At 31.2% G+C, this 17720-nt stretch overlaps 2 protein-coding genes across 4 annotated transcripts; one reads left to right on the top strand and one right to left on the bottom strand.

Moving 5' to 3' along the window:
* Positions 1-993: 993 nt before the first annotated feature.
* Positions 994-3783, top strand: LOC105157428 (putative late blight resistance protein homolog R1A-10). Its single transcript, XM_020692296.2, has one exon. It carries the CDS (start codon positions 1006-1008, stop codon positions 3586-3588), a length of 2583 nt encoding a protein of 860 aa, XP_020547955.2. The 5' UTR covers positions 994-1005; the 3' UTR covers positions 3589-3783.
* A 6447-nt stretch (positions 3784-10230) lies between these two features.
* LOC105157429 (E3 ubiquitin-protein ligase BOI) lies at positions 10231-13291 on the bottom strand. 3 transcript variants are annotated; one of them, XM_020692252.2, is made up of 4 exons: positions 12829-13291; positions 12130-12245; positions 11129-11490; positions 10231-10952 (listed from the first exon to the last, which is right to left on the bottom strand). In XM_020692252.2, exons 2-4 carry the CDS (start codon positions 12239-12241, stop codon positions 10428-10430), a joined length of 999 nt encoding a protein of 332 aa, XP_020547911.1. In that variant the 5' UTR covers positions 12242-12245; positions 12829-13291; the 3' UTR covers positions 10231-10427. The 3 variants fall into 3 exon arrangements, with proteins under 3 accessions (XP_020547911.1, XP_020547910.1, XP_020547909.1); XM_020692251.2 differs by having other exon boundaries at positions 12730-13289; XM_020692250.2 differs by lacking the exon at positions 12829-13291 and adding an exon at positions 12565-12690.
* Positions 13292-17720: the final 4429 nt, after the last annotated feature.

A 17720-nucleotide genomic window follows, 5' to 3' on the forward strand; every position in this document is an offset into this window, starting at 1 on the left:
TTATTATTATGTTCTAATTGTGACGTATAATTTATTTACTAATCACTAAGTTTCATAAGGATTTACCAATTAATCCTATAATTATGTATTATAATCTTTAGAATGTCACAATTCTCCCCTCATAATAAAAATTTTGTCCTAAAAATTTAACTAACTTACAAGCTCAGGTAATAAATATGGGTATTTTTCTTTCATGTTCTCCTCAACTTCCAAGAATAAATACCAGCTCAACTAACCCCTTGGAGAGTGATGACTCCACTTGACCTTCACCATAAGTATTTCTTTATTTCTCAATTTCTTTACTATGAGTAATTACCATGGCTATAAAGTAAAAAATATGGTGAATACCAATTAGTCAAGATTGTGCAATGGCTTTGATCAGCTGATATTTTAAACAAGAGATGCTAAAATATTAACTACAACTAAGAACAATAGCAAATATTTTAACCACAGGTAAAATTATGTTTAATGTTGATTACCCATGCATGGTCCAACTTAAGTTTTCGCTTCGATTTTGTCTGACTGTTGTAGATATTATTAATTTATCATCACTTGTAAGGCGTAGTAATTTATAGTGTAGGAAATAATTTAATTTTTTTTTTTTGTAGTGAATTAAATATTTGAAAACAATTGCCCTTATATTATATAGTACGAAGGTTTTTTTTTCTTTTGCTACATATTTTCATCTTAAATTATGTTAATTTTTTCTTGATTGGATAAATGTATGTTTTGATTACAATAAAGTAAAATATCATTCTCAAGTTAAGCAGTTCAAATAATAACGAATTAGTACAACAAATACACAAAATCATGTAAAAAGTAATTATTAATTTGATAAGAACATTATTAATTGGATCCATTTGGAGGGAATCTTCTGACTTTTTCGTCGTTTCACACTCACCCAATCAGGGCCAAGTTGCTAGCTGACTTGCACAAACCATAATCATTCACATTCTCTGTAATCTCTTTGCTCAAACTCGTCCAGCAATTGCAACAAAGATCAGAATGGCAGTAGCAGCTTATGCCTCTCTACTTTCTCTTTCGCATGTCTTGGAGAATATCCAGCACCCTGCTCGCCGGACTCGCCTTCATCTAGACTGGAACCAACTTCAAACCTTGCAGCAAAAAGTTCAGTTCTTGCTGGAATTTCTTGAAGTTGATTCTGGGAGAATAAGCCTAGAAATGGAAGATCTGGCAAGACAGATCGCTATTCTTGCTGATGAAGCAGAAGATGTCATTGACTTACATGTCGTATATCAACTTGGTGAGGGATGTCGGGATGAAAGTCAGGATATGGCCGCCCTCTCATCTTTCTATCAAGATATACACAAAGTAATCCAAAAGATTGACTCCATCATGAACGAGTTGGGGATGATCCAAGAGGACTGCACCCATGTCTCAAAACAACAACCCGCAGTATCTGTGCCTGATAGTTCATCCACAGCATTTACTTCCAGTGGCAAGAGTAGTACCATGGTCGGATTTGATGAGCACTTGGTTCGAGTCATGGACGAGCTCACTAGAAATGAACCTGATCTCCAAATCATCCCAATAACTGGGATGGGAGGTATTGGTAAGACTACTCTAGCTAAAAGTACTTTTGACAATTCATATGTTGTGAACCACTTTGATAAACGTATTTGGTTTACAATATCTCAAAAATATAGTGCTCGGGAAATTCTTGCGCGCCTTCTTAATGATGGAAAAGACCAAGAAAGTAGAGAAACTTTGGCTGAATTAGGACAAAGATTGCATAAAAGTTTATTTGGTAGAAGATATTTGATTGTCATGGATGATATGTGGAATATCAGTGCTTGGGATGATTTAAGTTTGTTTTTTCCAAATAATAGGAATGGAAGTCGAATACTGGTGACCACTAGGATTTCAAATGTCGCAATTTCTTTAGGTTCTCATAGCCCTTATGTGATGGATTTTCTAGATGAGGATAAGAGTTGGAATTTGCTTTGTCAAAAAGCCTTTGGAGAAGACAATTGTCCATATCCGGAATTGAAAGAAATTGGTAAAACTATAGCAAAGAAGTGCAATGGACTTCCTTTAGCAATTGTTGTGATTGGTGGATTGCTTGCAAATTCCAACAGGATACTGGAGCACTGGGAGTCAGTAGCCAAAAGTATAAACTCATTTTCTAACTTAGAATACAATGACCGTTGTTTAAAAATATTGTCTTTGAGTTACGATAACTTACCTATTCATCTTAAACCATGTTTTCTCTATATGCGGATGTTTCCTGAAGATGACGAGATTAAAGCCTCCGAGCTAATAAAATTATGGGTTGCCGAAGGATTTTTGAAACCATCGAGAGCTAAAACCTTGGAAGAGGTTGCAGAGGAATACTTGAGAAATCTTATTGACAGGAATCTGATTTTGGTTCATAAATGGAATTATGGAGGGAAGAAAGCTAAAACATGCAGGATTCATGATCTTCTAAGGGACCTATGCTTGAGACAATCTCAAAAAGAATGTTTGATTTGTGTACCAAAAGCGCAACGTATTGATTTTTTTGAGCCCCGGTGGGAAATTTGCCTTTGTTTCCTATGTAGTTCTCAGCTCGATGAAGATCAAAGGATGGATCTTCCTGAAGTTCAGGTTACCTCACAGTCGACATCACTTGCAAGCCTTTCAGTGTGCGACGGCTGTCGGATTATGTATCCGAATCTGGTTAGATTGAGATTATTGAGGGTGAAAGCCTATGTGGACGATATGGAATTTCTGCATCCCACTAAATTGTGCTACCTTAAGATGAAATTTGAATCTCCGTCTACAATATCTTTGCTGTGGAACCTACAAATTTTAACTTTGAGTCTTTCCTCCGGAGTACTCCCGTCTGAAATCTGGGATATGCCACAACTTAGGCATCTAATTGGAAGTGGAGATATTGTTTTACCTCACCCAATAGTTACCCAGGATTCAGTGATCATGGAGAACCTACAGACGCTTGCTGATTTTCGAGATTTTAGGTGTACTATTGATGTCCTTGATAGAATTCCAAATCTTAAGAAACTGGGAATTGTTTACATTAAAAAAGGCAGCGGTGGTCTAGGTGGTCTAGAAAATCTTGCTCGCCTACAGAAACTTGAATCATTTTATCTTTTCGAGAAAAATGTGTCGCTATTGGCAAACATCAGCTTCCCCACTTCACTCAAGAAATTGCGTTTGTCAAATTGTTGTATTCCTTGGGAGAAGATGACGGTCTTTGGTTCTATTTTGCCCAATCTTGAAAAGCTTAAATTGTACCGGAATGCATTCAAAGGACCTGAGTGGAGTCCAGTTGAAGGGCAATTTCCTCGATTGAAAGTGCTAATCATATGGTACAATGACCTAGAGCGGTGGAGAGCAGAAAGTCTACACTTCCCCAATCTTGAGAGACTTCATCTTGAGTTTATGCAGTGCTTGGAGGAGATCCCTTGGGGTATTGGAGATATACCCACGCTCCTCTCAATTCATCTCGAGGATTGCAGCGATTCTTCCGTCAATTCGGCAAAGCAAATATTGGAGGAACAACAAAGCTTCGGAAATGAGACCCTCCAACTTTATGTAAATCAAGTACAAGTAGTCAATGTTCCTTAGTCCCCAGGTGTCAACACATCATCTCAGTAATACTATTTGACTTTTACATTTAATTTACAGTTTATGTAAGAAGAATAGCTACATCAAATGCCCAAACTATTTTTAGAATTTATTGGTTATATGTATTGCAGCTAATTGCACGACAACAACAATTTTCACTTTGATTCATCAGTAATATAAAAAAACATGAGAAAAGAGGAATTGTTTTATTATGGTCATTGAAGGGTCATATAATAATTATTATATTAAATATTGTTTACTGTGTTTAACAAATTGGTTTAATAACATTCATGACATTTATTTTTTTTCACCTATTTCTATTTAAGGGTTATTTATAAAAAAAAGTATATTTAAGTTAATTTGATATAAATAAAAAGTATATAGACCATAATTAATTACCTAATTTGTCTGAATTAGAAAGTCCGCATCAAATTGAAATGTATTTGACAAAAAATTAAATATTTGTGAAAGTTTAATTTAGTCGTGAATTGTTTTATCATATCCATCACGAAAAACATATCAATGTATATTTATTGTCCAAAATTTAAAACATTGATGGAATATTAAATTTTGAATGGCCGTCACAAAACTACCAAGTTACAAAATTAAATTAAAAATTCGTTGCAAAATTTGCATTAAAACCTATTACAAAATTCGACAAACTTATTAATCTTATATTTCGAGTATGATATCTCAATATTAGTTAGCCGGATTTGTACCAAATTTCGATAAATATATAATTGTGTCTATTTCATCATATCTAATGGTCTGATTCAACGATGCACCAGTCTCAAAGAAATTATATATTTCAGATATGATATCTCTACAATCGTGTAACCGAATTTTTCCAAACTACATCGCATGTAAGATTGATTTTGTCAGTGATCATATCAAATGATATTTAAAATCGAATGGTCTGATTAAACGATACAATACAATAATATAGGATGACAGTAACATCCATATAAGGCTTACCATTATGAATATATGAAATTATTTTATTTTTGTGAACATATATTTAGGACAATTAAATTTTTTTGACATACTTATTTGTGTTACTCCACAAACTAATTAGTTATATGTAACATTAATGTGTACAGAATGGATATTTTTTTTAATATTTTAAGAATAATTATTTATTATATATGAGATGGGATTTTAAACGAAAATGTTGATTTTGGAATGGGTTAAGAAGCGATTTACATAAATGATGTCATTTTTCAAAATTTTAAAAATATTATGCAAAATTATTGCATCGACATTTGAGGTGGGTATTGGAATGGTTAGACATGCGTCTATATATAAATATCAATATTTTGATGTTAAAACAACGTCGAGTATTTTTGTCACTGTTTTTAAAACAGCTATTTTGTTCCAAAAATTTTTATATATAAATCATATTTCTCTTTTTTTTAAACAAATTATTTGAAATTAATTAGTTTCATTTTCTGAAATGGTTATGGGGATGATTTGTTGGATTTTCTTAAATTATATCAAAATTATTTTGTTGTACTTTTCTTTCAATATTTCTAAACTGATTATATGAAAATTATGATGAAAGTATATTGTTATATTTTTCTGAAAAGAAATTCAGAATTTTGCTTTCATTTTTCTGCAATTTTTTGAAAATTATGAGTAGTTTTTTTATTCTTCTCATTTTTCCGTAATTTTCTGAAAAATTTCAGAATTTTTTTGTAAGTTTTCCTTATTTTTCTGTTATGAAAATGTGAGTTTTCTATATTTCTTTCAATTTTTTGGATTTTAGTAAATTTAGGAAAATTGGTGGGATTTAGTACAAATTTTAGAAAACAATGATTAATTAGGAAAATTATTGAAATTATAGGGTAAATTACAATTATATCCCCTGAAGTTTGGATAATTAAGATTATTTTCTTATTGTTTGAAAAATTATAAATGCCCCCTAAATTTCTAAAATAACGGTGAAATCTGTATGGCAAGAGCGAAAACATTATCAGTTACTACCCCTTCCCTGTTTCTCTCTCTCTCTCTCTCTCTCTCTCTATATATATATATATATATATATATATGATCTCTATATAAAATATATTATATAAATTTTAATTTTATATAAATATATAATATATAATTCAGTTCTATATTTATTGTAAAATATAATTAACATAGAAGAAATAGGTGAAAAATTTTAATAATAATTTAATTTAGTCGTAAAAGAACCCATATAGATGACTTTTTTTTAGTCAAATTTGACGTAAGTTCGAATAGGAAATATTTAAAATTGATTGTTAATTATTTTAATGGCAATTACACTAAGATATTAAATTGATTAAATATATGTATACTATATAAAATATATTATATAACTTTCAATTTTATATAAATATATTATAGATAATTCAATTGTATATTCATTTAATTGAAGCTATTGATATTAAATTAAATAAATCTGCATCACTAATATAATAGTTAAATTCGAATTGAATTTGACTGTTTACCGAATATAAATTTTTATGTAAGTTTGGATTGATATATTTGAATTTAAGAAAAAAATTTGGAGATTATGACTCCATTCAAAAAGAATTTGAAATTCATCGATATATATAGTTAAATACTCATACAAAGCAATTGGATGGGGAATATATATAGTTAAATGCTAAAAGAAATTTTAAAGTAATTTCATCACAACTCAAATATCACATACATCATATTTGATTTCTAGTGTCTATAAGGAAACTTTTAACTCCTCTTCTCCATCGGAGTCTAAAAGGACTTGTTTTTCATCTTTATAAACTTGAAGAATCTCATTTCCTTTCTCCGCTTGGTCCTTCACTATTTCTACTGCCGAATTCATAACAGAGACACTGCACCACACTCTCAAATGAATTGACTGTAGTGTGTTTATACCTCCAATGCTTAAAGGGATCTCTTTTAATTCATACATCTCTTCTAGATAGAGCCCATGTAGATTTGAAAAATGGATATTCTCTGCTCCCCAATGCTCCAATTCAGAACTCCTAATGACCAACACTTTCAGCCGAAGAAATTCCCCTTCGATTGGACTCCACTCCGCCCCTTTGAATGCATTATACAATTTAACTACTTCAAGATTGGTTAATGAAGAACCAATTTTGTCATCTTTTCCCAAAGAATTTTGCCATTCCACAAACTTAACTCTTTCAGTGAAGTTGGGAAGCCTATGTCCTCCAACCGAGAATTATCTAACCACGTTGAAGTGAGTGATTAAAGCTAATTGAACTGTGCGAGAGAATAATCACCAGAACAAGCACTTAATTTCTTCAGATTTGGAATTCGTTTAATAACCTCCTCGCTACAACAAAACTAGATGTCTCAAGTGTACTTAGTTTTTTCAAAATAGTGGAATATTGCCCCTCCACTGGATCAAGAAAGTTGTAATTACAAACCCTAAGATACCTAAGTTTTGGCATCTCTCAAACTTTAGACAATGACATTGTTTTTAAATAATTTAGATCCAAAATATGTAGATTCAGTAAGAAAAATTTATTGGAAACTATAACTGCTTGGTTCTTGTAGAACCGATCATCTCCTTCAACATCAAGGTACCGTAACTTTGTGTGTAGCAGATATCTTACATCGGATTGATCATGTATTGATACCCATCTTAATTTATTAAGATTTTGATACATATTACTACAAGCCTCGCACACTGATGGACTCACAACTTTGTTTGATTGGGAGCCAACACAAACTTCTTGAAGATGTATCGTATTGCTCTCCCCACAATGACCACACAGAAAGCAGGTATCATCACTGATCGGTACTAAAACATGAATCTTTTGTGCTTTAGGGATACGGATAAGATGTTCTCTTTTAGATTATCTGAAACATAGCTCTCTTAGAATATCATGAATGCCACATGCTTTTATTTTCCCACTACGCGTCCATTTACGAATCAAAATCAGATTTCTATCAGCAAGATCCTTCAAGTATTCCTTTGCAGCTTCCTTCACACTTTTACTTCCTACTGGTTTTAGAAACCCCTCACCCATCCATAATTTTATCAACTGAGAGGCTTTAATCCGATCATCTTCAGAAAAAACTCTCATATAAAGAAAACATGGTTTAAGATGAATCAGCAAGCTGTTGTAACTCAAAGACAATATCTTTAAACAATGATCATCATCTCCAGAATTGACAAATGAGGTTACATTCTTTGCGACAAACTCCCAATATTCTCGTGTATGATTGGATTTTGCAAGGAGCCCACCAATTACAACAATTGCTAGAGGAAGCCCGCAGCAACATCTAGCAATATTCCTTCCAATTTCTTCCAAATGTGGATAAGGGCAACTTTTTTGTGCAAAAGCTTTTTCACATAGTAAATCCTAACTTTTATCGTTGTCTAATAAGTTCACTGTGAAATAATGATTGTCAAAACCTAAAGGACGAGTCACATCCAACAACCTAGTAGTCACCAAAATTCGACTTCCATTCGGGGAAGTACATTTTAAAATCTTCCCATGCTTTGATACTCCACAAATCATCCATAACAATCAAATACCTTCTACCAAATAAAAGTTTGTGAAGGCATTCTCCTAATTTAACTAGGTCTAGTTCACCCGCATCACTTGCTTCGATTATTTTGGCATTTATAAGGTACTTTAGAAGAACTTCTCGAGCGCTATATTGTTGAGATATTGTAAACCAAATGCGTATATCAAAGCGATAGACAATAAGTCGATGGTTAAAGGCATTTTGAGCTAGAGTTGTCTTACCAATGCCTTCCATCCCGACAATTGGGAGGATCCGACGATCAGATTCATCTCTAGTAAGCTCATCCACGACCTGAAGATAGCGTTCATCAAATTCCACCATAGTATTCTTGTCACTGGATGAAGGAGCGGTAGAACCCATAGACGCAGAAATTGCAAGAGAAACCAAAGATGCATAAGCTGCTACCGCCATTGTTGTCTATGTGAATGTAATCAAAGATAAGCTACAGCTGACTATAAATTAATTTTGGCGTACACATAATAATTGAGACCACCATAAACTTTCTAACCTTTTTTGACCAACACTTTTGAACTCCTCACATTGAGAAATTTTATTTATATATTAAATTCAAATTAATTTTAATTATATTCTTTTTTCTTAATTAATACTACAACTCATATAAATTTCAATATTCGGACTTTATAATTCTTAATTTTTTGTTTCACTCAAATTTTAACATTCTGTATTATAGTTTCTGTTTCAAAGTTTCAAACAAAAATTACATTCTAATTTTTTTTCCTATTAAGAAATCAAATTAATCTAAAAAAGGATTAAAACAATCGTTCATTATAAATAATTTTAACAGTTTCAAATAGTTTTAAGTTTAAGTCCAATATTTAGACCACTTCAATAAACTATACATGTATATTTTTTCCTAAAAGAAAAATAAAATAAAATAACGTACCTATTGACTCGTATTAATTAGTTTTGGAATAATTACATTTCCCTCCTTTGATGATTAGTATAATTATACGTAAATTCTTTGTAATTTAAAAAATTACACTCGCACCCCTGAGGTTTGATGTCTAGTATAATTACACATAAATTCTTTGTAATTTTTGTATCCCTAAGATTTGCTTCCGTCTAACAAATAAGTCTTTTCACTAATCAAACTCCCACCAAATTTGCTGATATTAACAAAAGAATTAGAAAAATTTCTATATTTATCTCTAATTAATTTATTACTAACTTATAGCATGTCAAATAATTTTTTTTATGATCAAGTTATTCTGGTACATCTCATACTTAACCCGACTAAGCAGACTGGATCAAGACTTGCATGTTCCAAAATAAGCTTTTAAATTAATTAGTCTTCAACGAATTATAATTTGATTGCGAAAGATATGGGCTAAGATGCTTCTTTATCATTTTTTCTATTTTAGATTTTTTATTATGAAAAATACGGATGAAGATTTTGTATTAATCCAAGAGGATTACCCAATAAATACTTGTAATAATATTTCATAAATTTTATTCGGACCCCACCCAATGGATTGGTACCCTGAGGTTATGTTTAACAAACATTCCTTGTGTTCTGTATAATTATAAGTATACTTTTTAAGATTGCGTTAACGTAATTTTACTTAGGGGTGTATTTGTTAAATTATGCTTCTAAGAAGGGATTTATTTATAATTACAAATAAAATCTCAGAAAGTTTATTTATAATTTTTTAAAAAATAAAAAGTATTTGTATAATTAGACTTGATCTCAGAGAATGTAGTAGATATAACCTACGCTAATCTATTATTACAATCAAACACAAATAAATTGATTTTTTTGATATGTAAATAAATTAATAATAAGTTAATCGGAGGTAAATGTAGATTTTTAATTATTTTCTTTTTGCTAGTATCAAGAAATTTTGTGAATTTGAACTAATAGAAAGATCTATTTGTTAGACAAAAGCAAACATCAGGAATCCTTTATGTGAATGCTTGTCTTATTGTAATTTCTTTACCGTCATCATGATGTAATGGTTGAATCGATCAATTATTGTAATTTGATGTTTGCTGTTCTCAGTCTATTAATATATTGGTTTAATCGATGTAATGCTCGGAAAGGCAGATGGATTTGAAATTTGGATAAAACTTAAGACTATATTGCAGAAGAAATTGTGTCTTGAGTAGGGCTTAGGCAAGTTGCAGATTTTATATTCCATGCCCAAGAACAACAGGTACAAGAAGAACATCCACCGACATAAACAGATAGAAACACTACACTTATGAATCAACCCCATTTGATGTAAGAATTTCTTCACAAGAAGTTTGTACAAACCTCATTTGAAGAACTGTAATGACGACTGCAAGTGCTCCGATACGTTCTTGCATTACATGTATACATGAACACTTGCAGTCTTCATTACCTGGCACACAGGGCAAACGTCGATGAAACCTTCACAATCGATACACAGACACAAGTGCCGGCAAGGCAATATTAAGACACAGACTTCTTTACCATTGCAAACTCTGCATTTCGGTGGATGGTTTTGGAGCCCTTGATTTCCAGAGCCGCTAATGATTCTCTGATGATTCGAGCAAGAAACTGCATCATCGACCTCACTGTCTCCAGAACCCTCACGAGCTTGGGCCGTGCCTTGTGCCAAGAGCTGCTGAATATTGCTCTTGAGGACATTTACAACGGATTCATTGTACTTTGCTCTGTAGTGCCACGATTGGGCTTCCATGGCAACCTGCTTTATCCGATCTCCCAGCTCCTTGTTCTTTCGGTTCATACTCTCGATTTCGAGCTCCTTCTCGTGCAATTTCCTGTTGATGCCTTTTTCCAAAGCATTCAGTAAAGAGACGGTGTGCCGTTGATTTATCTCTCTCACGCCCTTCAAGATATTCTCCTCCTGTTCACAAAGACAAGAATAATCGGATATTGAGAACAAAGCCAACATAACAACACTGAAACACCATAGATTTCAAGATAGGAATCGTTTAAGAGTGCAATGTTAATATTGTTGGATATGAATCCCGATACAGTATATGATGATTCCTAACTCGAAGTATTTAACACTTTCTATACCTGAAGTTTAATGTATCGGCCAAATTCTTCTGTCTGTCGATCTATCTCCATTTTGATAGTGTTACCAAGGGAAAGCACAGCAGGAAGATTGTTTTTCATATTCTCACAGGCTGAAGTAACAGAGGAATTTCGCTCTTCTTCCTCACAAGAAAGCTTGAGCCCAGTTGAAACGGGATTAGGATTTAAAACAGTTCCAATATTGCCAGCTTCATCCTGACAAAAGTTGTTATTCAAAGATATGTGAAGCTTCTGCTGCATAGACAAAGTATCCCCTTCCCCAACTCTGTTGATTGGGCGACTATCAGTGGGTGCCTGCCCGTTACCCATACAGTTTACAGTGCCAACAGCAGCACCTATTGGAACTGCAAAATAATTCAAAACCAAGAAACAAATTATTAGCAAGAAAAGGAGGAGTTGAGAAACAAGCTAACCGTCAGCAAGAAAACAAAATCAGAAGTATGATCATGATAAGTAGATACAATGGAACCTCACATTAATTAAACAACTAATGAATTGGTAATTCCTTTACTCTTTTCACTTAGCACTGAAATGTCTGTCCTGTAGTTATATCACGATTGCCGTGTATATTTACAACCGCCCAGAACAATGTAAGCAACAAATGTACGGTTTTTCAGATATAATTCGGAAACTAACCCACTAGTACTGAAGCTTATGCAAATCCGACTATATGAATAAGTTCCAAACATATTGAAAAACAAAAATATAACAGCTTTATGCTGTTCTTGGCAAAGAAACGATAAGAAGAAAAACAAAAGCTGGAAATCTTTCAGCTAGATGTCTAATGTACAATGCGAGCGTGTATTCTCGGAAAAACTTAAGCTATCTGTCCTGTGCACAAGATGTGAGCTACAATGTAAGAGTTTCGAGGGACAATCACAGGAGCAGCATCGATAACATATAGCATTAAAAGAATCAAAGGAAGCAGATTCAGTACGAAGAACCATATTTCTAACAGAACAGAAGCCCAGAAATATACTAACCATGCCCAAACAACTGGAGTTGAGGCAATGTATTGTTATCATACGGAACACGATTTTCCTCCATAAAACCAGGGAACATTGTGTTTCTATTATTTCCACCTCCTCCTAACATCTTCCTGAAAATCATAACCCAATGCATCAGATTCAAGCAACTTATATAATGTAAATATATCAATCTTGAAGAGACAAAAGATGAGTTTTTAGCAGGAAAAAGCTCATGTAGGACTTTAAAGGAAACACAATCTACATAAACTTAGAACAAGTAATCATAATATAACACATACAAACACGAGCTACTAATCCTATCAAGATCCAGAAAACATCCCACCACCGTGATGCAATTGACTACCACTACTATCTCTTCTCCACTTTCTAATACTCCTATACACAAAGAAATTACTGATCAATCAATCATCAAAAACCTTATATATTTACCTATTCCAGGAATCCCAAATAGGAAATATCCCATAGAAAAAAATCAGCATTCCTTAAAACATCAACCCCCCAACCAAAAACCAACTGATAAAAAGGAAATCCCAAGATTCACACAAATCATATGAGGGGTAAAAAAAAACCCAGAAACAAGATCAAATAACTTACCGAAAATCAGCTCAGATTCAGATAATCTATATCCGGGCTAGAATTTTTTTTTTAAATTAAAAAAGAAAAAGGAAGAAAAAAATACCCCCCGGAGATTACCGTTTAATTTACTCAAAAAAAGCGAAAAAGGAAGAAAAATTCCTCTTGCTTCAAGGGAAATGGGCAGCAAAAGAAGAGATGGTGGTAGGCAAGAACAATAATGAAAGAGAGAGAGAAAGAATGGGAATAAGAATAATAATTGGCATAATAATGAAAGTGGATGGTGGTGGTGGAGATGGTGGTGGGAAGAGTTGTTATTGCTGTGGATGTTGTTTGGGGTAAGGCAAAGAAATAAAGAAAAGGGAAAAGAGACGGATTCCATTCTGTTGGTATTGATGATTTCTTGTAGTTGGTGTGAGGAGTGACTGACTCACTAATCAATCGTTGCTGTTGAAGAAATCTTCTTCCCCACCTTCTCCATATTTTGGCCTAAATTTTTGTTCTCTTTCTCTCTCTCATTCATTTTCACTGTTTGTTTGTTTGTCTGACTGTACGGCCGCTCCCTTTTCGTTTTCCCCAACCACTGAAATCCGTCTCTTTTACTTTTTCTTGGTTTTGGCTACGGATTACTGGTTCCTCTTCCCCTCTCTTTAGACTATTTTGAATTTTTCTTTTTCCTTTTTAAGGTTACAAAAACTAAGTATATATATATATATATATATTTATATTTATACTCGTAGGAAACAATTACATAAATTATTTTTATTTTTTGCGTAATTATAGAAACCACCCATTAGAGCTAAAAAATAAATATAGTTTGTATAATATTGTTCATATTTTTGGGAGTCATCCGTGTAATTTTTCAAAAAATAGAGGTGGTTTGTGTAAATAATGTTGTCGTTTCTGACGAATATATATGTATTTCTTTTTTAAAAAGTAGAATAATTTATGTAACTAGTCCATAAATTTTGAAGTGTAGATGTAATTGTTCATATTTCTAATTATTTTATTTTTATTGAATTTCTACCACCTCATACCCAAAATTAAGGTTAAATTTATGTGAGTGATTTAATCGGACACAAATTTTGAATTTAAAAAAATATTTTTACACTATAGTGTTAAAAATAAGTTGTGAATTTATTGTATCATATTATCAATTTAATTTTATATGAAAAAGAAAAAAAGCTCATTCAGAATTTTACATATCAAATTATTTTTTTTCTCAAAAAAGTTTTAAAATTACACTTACAACGCTTTTGAAAATTCAATGTTTACACCCAATCTACTTCTGTTATGGTTCGGACGAAAAATGCTGATATTAGTAAAAAAAAGAAAAATTACATAAATTTTTAATTTTACTCTTTATTTAACATCTGAAGACAAGATGAGTTTGAGAGATGCGAAAAGGCATAATATCGTTAAATACAATGATAATTTGAATTTTTTAAATATAAAAATTTTGGGCCGATCAAATTCCTCCCTACCCAAAAAAAATATATATATAATTTTTTAGTGAAATCAATTTCACCAAAAAAATTAAAAAAGATAGGCAAATATTGAAATAATAATTATTTTTCAAAGTTACGTGATTGTTGGATCTTGTATTTAGGTTGCACAACACACCAACCATGCATCGACCGGGGTAATGTGATGGTTGGGGATGGTGGGGTAATATTATTAATTACGTTATTTTTAAATTTAATGCAATAATTTCATTTTTTTTAATACTTGATATAGTGCTTATTTAATTATATTTAATACTATATGTCACTTGATATCATTAATATTCATATTTTACATAAGAATGGTTATTGGATTCAAATTTGAAAATGAATTTTGAGTAAATGTAAGTTCCATTAATAAAGCAAGATCATACAGTACAACAGTGCTCAACTGGTGGTTTCTCCCTCGACAGGCCAAGAGATACGTCATAATCTATATAACGCACATGAACTAACAGAACGAAATAAATTAACACTGATAATCCTCTGTCTAATATCTTCCACAATGATGGTGGCTATAATGCTCGGTGGTCGCTTCGTATGCTCAAAGCGTCTCAAATTTCGTTTTCTCCAAATGTGGTAAATGCAAGCAGCAAGAAGTGCACGATAAGCCAAGTTAATGATGTGTTTTTCTCTCCATTTTCTTGCAGCCAACTCAACGTCCCGTGGCCACTCTCTATTAGGCCATTCAAACCGAACAATCCGCCGAATTGCTGTCAGATTTTGATTTTATAGATTTGGTAGAATTTGGGGCTGATCTGACATCTGTCTCCAAATCCGTCCCAAAACTATTTTAAGAATATATCTATTTTTTTGTTTATAATATAATATATATATATAGTTATACAATAAATTATATTTTTAACATAATTATATTTTATTTAATATTTATAAGTAATAATTTTATGCCTTCTAGAAAAATCGTTTAATTGATTTAAAAAATTAACTAAGTTTTATGAATTAGACCCACCAGATCTAGAGTTGACACGTGTCGACCGTAGGGGACGAGTTTGAGGCAAGCCAAATTGGGTCCTAAGTCTGATTACAACGGATGTGAGTCGGGTCAAGATGGGTCTGTGACGGATTGTGGTGGGTTTGGGGTCTAATAAAATTAAGGATAATTATATTTACGTTCTTTGATGTATGGTATGTTTATACAAATTATTCCCACCTTTTAATAATTATACATGCAGAACTCAGAAGTGTCAATAGCATTACAAACACCATTCCTACTTTTTAGAAAAGGATAAAATACACTTTGCTCCCCTGAATTATTCATCATGTAATATTCACCCTATAAACTAACAAATTTAATATTTACCCTCTTAGTTGGACAAAAATGCCCTTTAAGTCTTGAACAATAATATTATTTTTTAATATATTTTAGTATTTTACGCATTAAATTATCATCAAATTATTTTTTTAATAAGTGAAGAATTTAAATTAAAAGTAGAGTATAAATTAATATTTATATAGTAAATACACAATAAATATAATATAACCAACAACTTATATATGCTTTTTAAAAAAAATTTACAAATATATATATATATATATATATATATATGCTTAATCAAAAAGTAAACATTTTTACAAAAAAAATGAATAAATATATTTTATCATTCTTCTTAAAGAAAATATATTAAAAAATGACATATTATTATTTATTTTATCTAAAAGAATAAATAGTTAATAACTTAATTTTTTTTATCAAATTAATAAAATATTTTTATAAATTTTTTTTGTTTATTTATTGTACTCATTTATTAGTTAACTTTGAGTATGTAAAAGAATAAAATTCAAACTATTTAACTCACTAATTATATTTTACTTTATTATAAGTAAAGATATTTTTTTAATTAAGAAAATTTTAAGTAAATTTAAAACACAAAATTACTAAAAAAAATTGAGCTAAATATATATATATAATATAAGGATAATATTGTCTAAAAATTATATTATAGGGGGTAAGTGTTATATTTGTAGTTTAGGGGGTAATTTGTTACATAACAAACAATTTAGAGGGGCAAAGTGCATTTTATCCTTTTAAAAAATTATACGTACACCCCTTCAAAAGCGTCAATATCACTACACAAACTGTCCCTACTTTTTAGCTGTCAGTGGTGATTTTTATAATTATGCAAGAATGCATGAACGGCTTATGTAAACAGACCATAAATTATGGGTATAAATACAATTATCCCATAAAATTAAGTAGGGTACTCTTGGGCCGGCCTCTGACCCGCTCCATTGTCATTCTTAATTTTACACCTCTTCCCATATTAAATAAAAAAATTATAACAACGATTTACTAAAATTGATTTTATGATCACTATTTTTTTTTTTTCTAAAAATTATGTAAAGGTAAAAATAAATAAATAAAAATAGCATATGAAAAAATAATAGCAATTCTCTTGAATTAAATGGGATTATATTTAGGTAAAAAATGGGTACATGCAATGCATGCATTGTTGAGAAAGAAAAGGAAAAAGTCGTGAAACACGATGAGGTGAGAAAGTGGCGATTTTGTTTCTTTGTCCATGAGGTTTGTACAGAAATTTGAAATGATAACATGTTTTTTTAAAGATTGTGCCTCGGTTTAATCAAAGACATTAGCTACATGCCAATAGCTTTACCTAAAAATCGTGTTAATGAAAAAAAATAAAAAAAAACATTTTTGAAAATAAAAAATAATTTACAACTAATTGTTAATTAAGTAAATATACGTTGTCCAGAAATTCTACACGTAATACTAGAAAAAAATATAATTTTTTACGACAGTTAATTATCATGGTTAAAAGTAAAAATATCATGATAGATACTAATTAACCACACAGACGCAAGGACTAATAACCATTATTTTTGGAAATAAGGCCAAAACATTTGTCACAGCTAATAATTGTAGCAAATATTTTGATCATAGGTAAAATTATAATGACTGTTGATTAACCGTGATCAAAATTTAAATTTTCGTATTAATTTACAATAATTTTTAAGGTTAGATCTAATTTGGGAATACTCCAAACGTGCTTGGGAAAGCTGAAAATTTTATTGCGAGGCCTATGAGAAAGGAACATTCCAGTTTTATTGACTCAATGTCTAAGTTAACAAGGTCGTAAGAAGTGAAAGTATAAAGGTTGTAAGAACACTAAGTGTAGCAAAAATTGTGTACTGGGAGTTTTGATGCTTGGTATTTATAAATATTCAAGAACTGTATAATTTTACGTCAATTATGATTAAAAAAAATGATCAGGCTGTCATGACCAAATTAAGAAATGTGAGGGTCTTAACCATTTTTTGATATTACTAGAAAGTTTGGAGGCATTTATGTAAAATTTGAATAATATTGTATAGCCCCTAATAAATTTTATAATTTTTTTACTAATAAAATCGAGAGGGAGTCGAGTTTAAAAGCATAGGGAATAAAAAAATATCGTCAAACTTGGTTTATTGAGCGTAACGAATTAAGATCGAATGAATTTTTATCTATAAATCTCAAATTCAGTTGAA

This window comes from Sesamum indicum, linkage group LG3, assembly GCF_026168435.1.
Source record: "Sesamum indicum cultivar Baizhima isolate 11 linkage group LG3, ASM2616843v1, whole genome shotgun sequence".
Classification (NCBI taxonomy): Eukaryota; Viridiplantae; Streptophyta; class Magnoliopsida; order Lamiales; family Pedaliaceae; genus Sesamum; species Sesamum indicum.

Coding starts and splice junctions, on each gene's coding strand:
- LOC105157428 (XM_020692296.2), top strand. CDS start 1,006: ATGGCAGTAGCAGCTTATGCCTCTCTACTTTCTCTTTCGCATGTCTTG.
- LOC105157429 (XM_020692250.2), bottom strand. CDS start 12,614: ATGCTGATTTTTTTCTATGGGATATTTCCTATTTGGGATTCCTGGAAT. Junction 12,246..12,564: donor ATTTGGGATTCCTGGAATAG/GTAAATATATAA, acceptor TATGATTTTCAG/GAAGATGTTAGGAGGAGGTG. Junction 11,491..12,129: donor ACTCCAGTTGTTTGGGCATG/GTTAGTATATTT, acceptor ATTATTTTGCAG/TTCCAATAGGTGCTGCTGTT.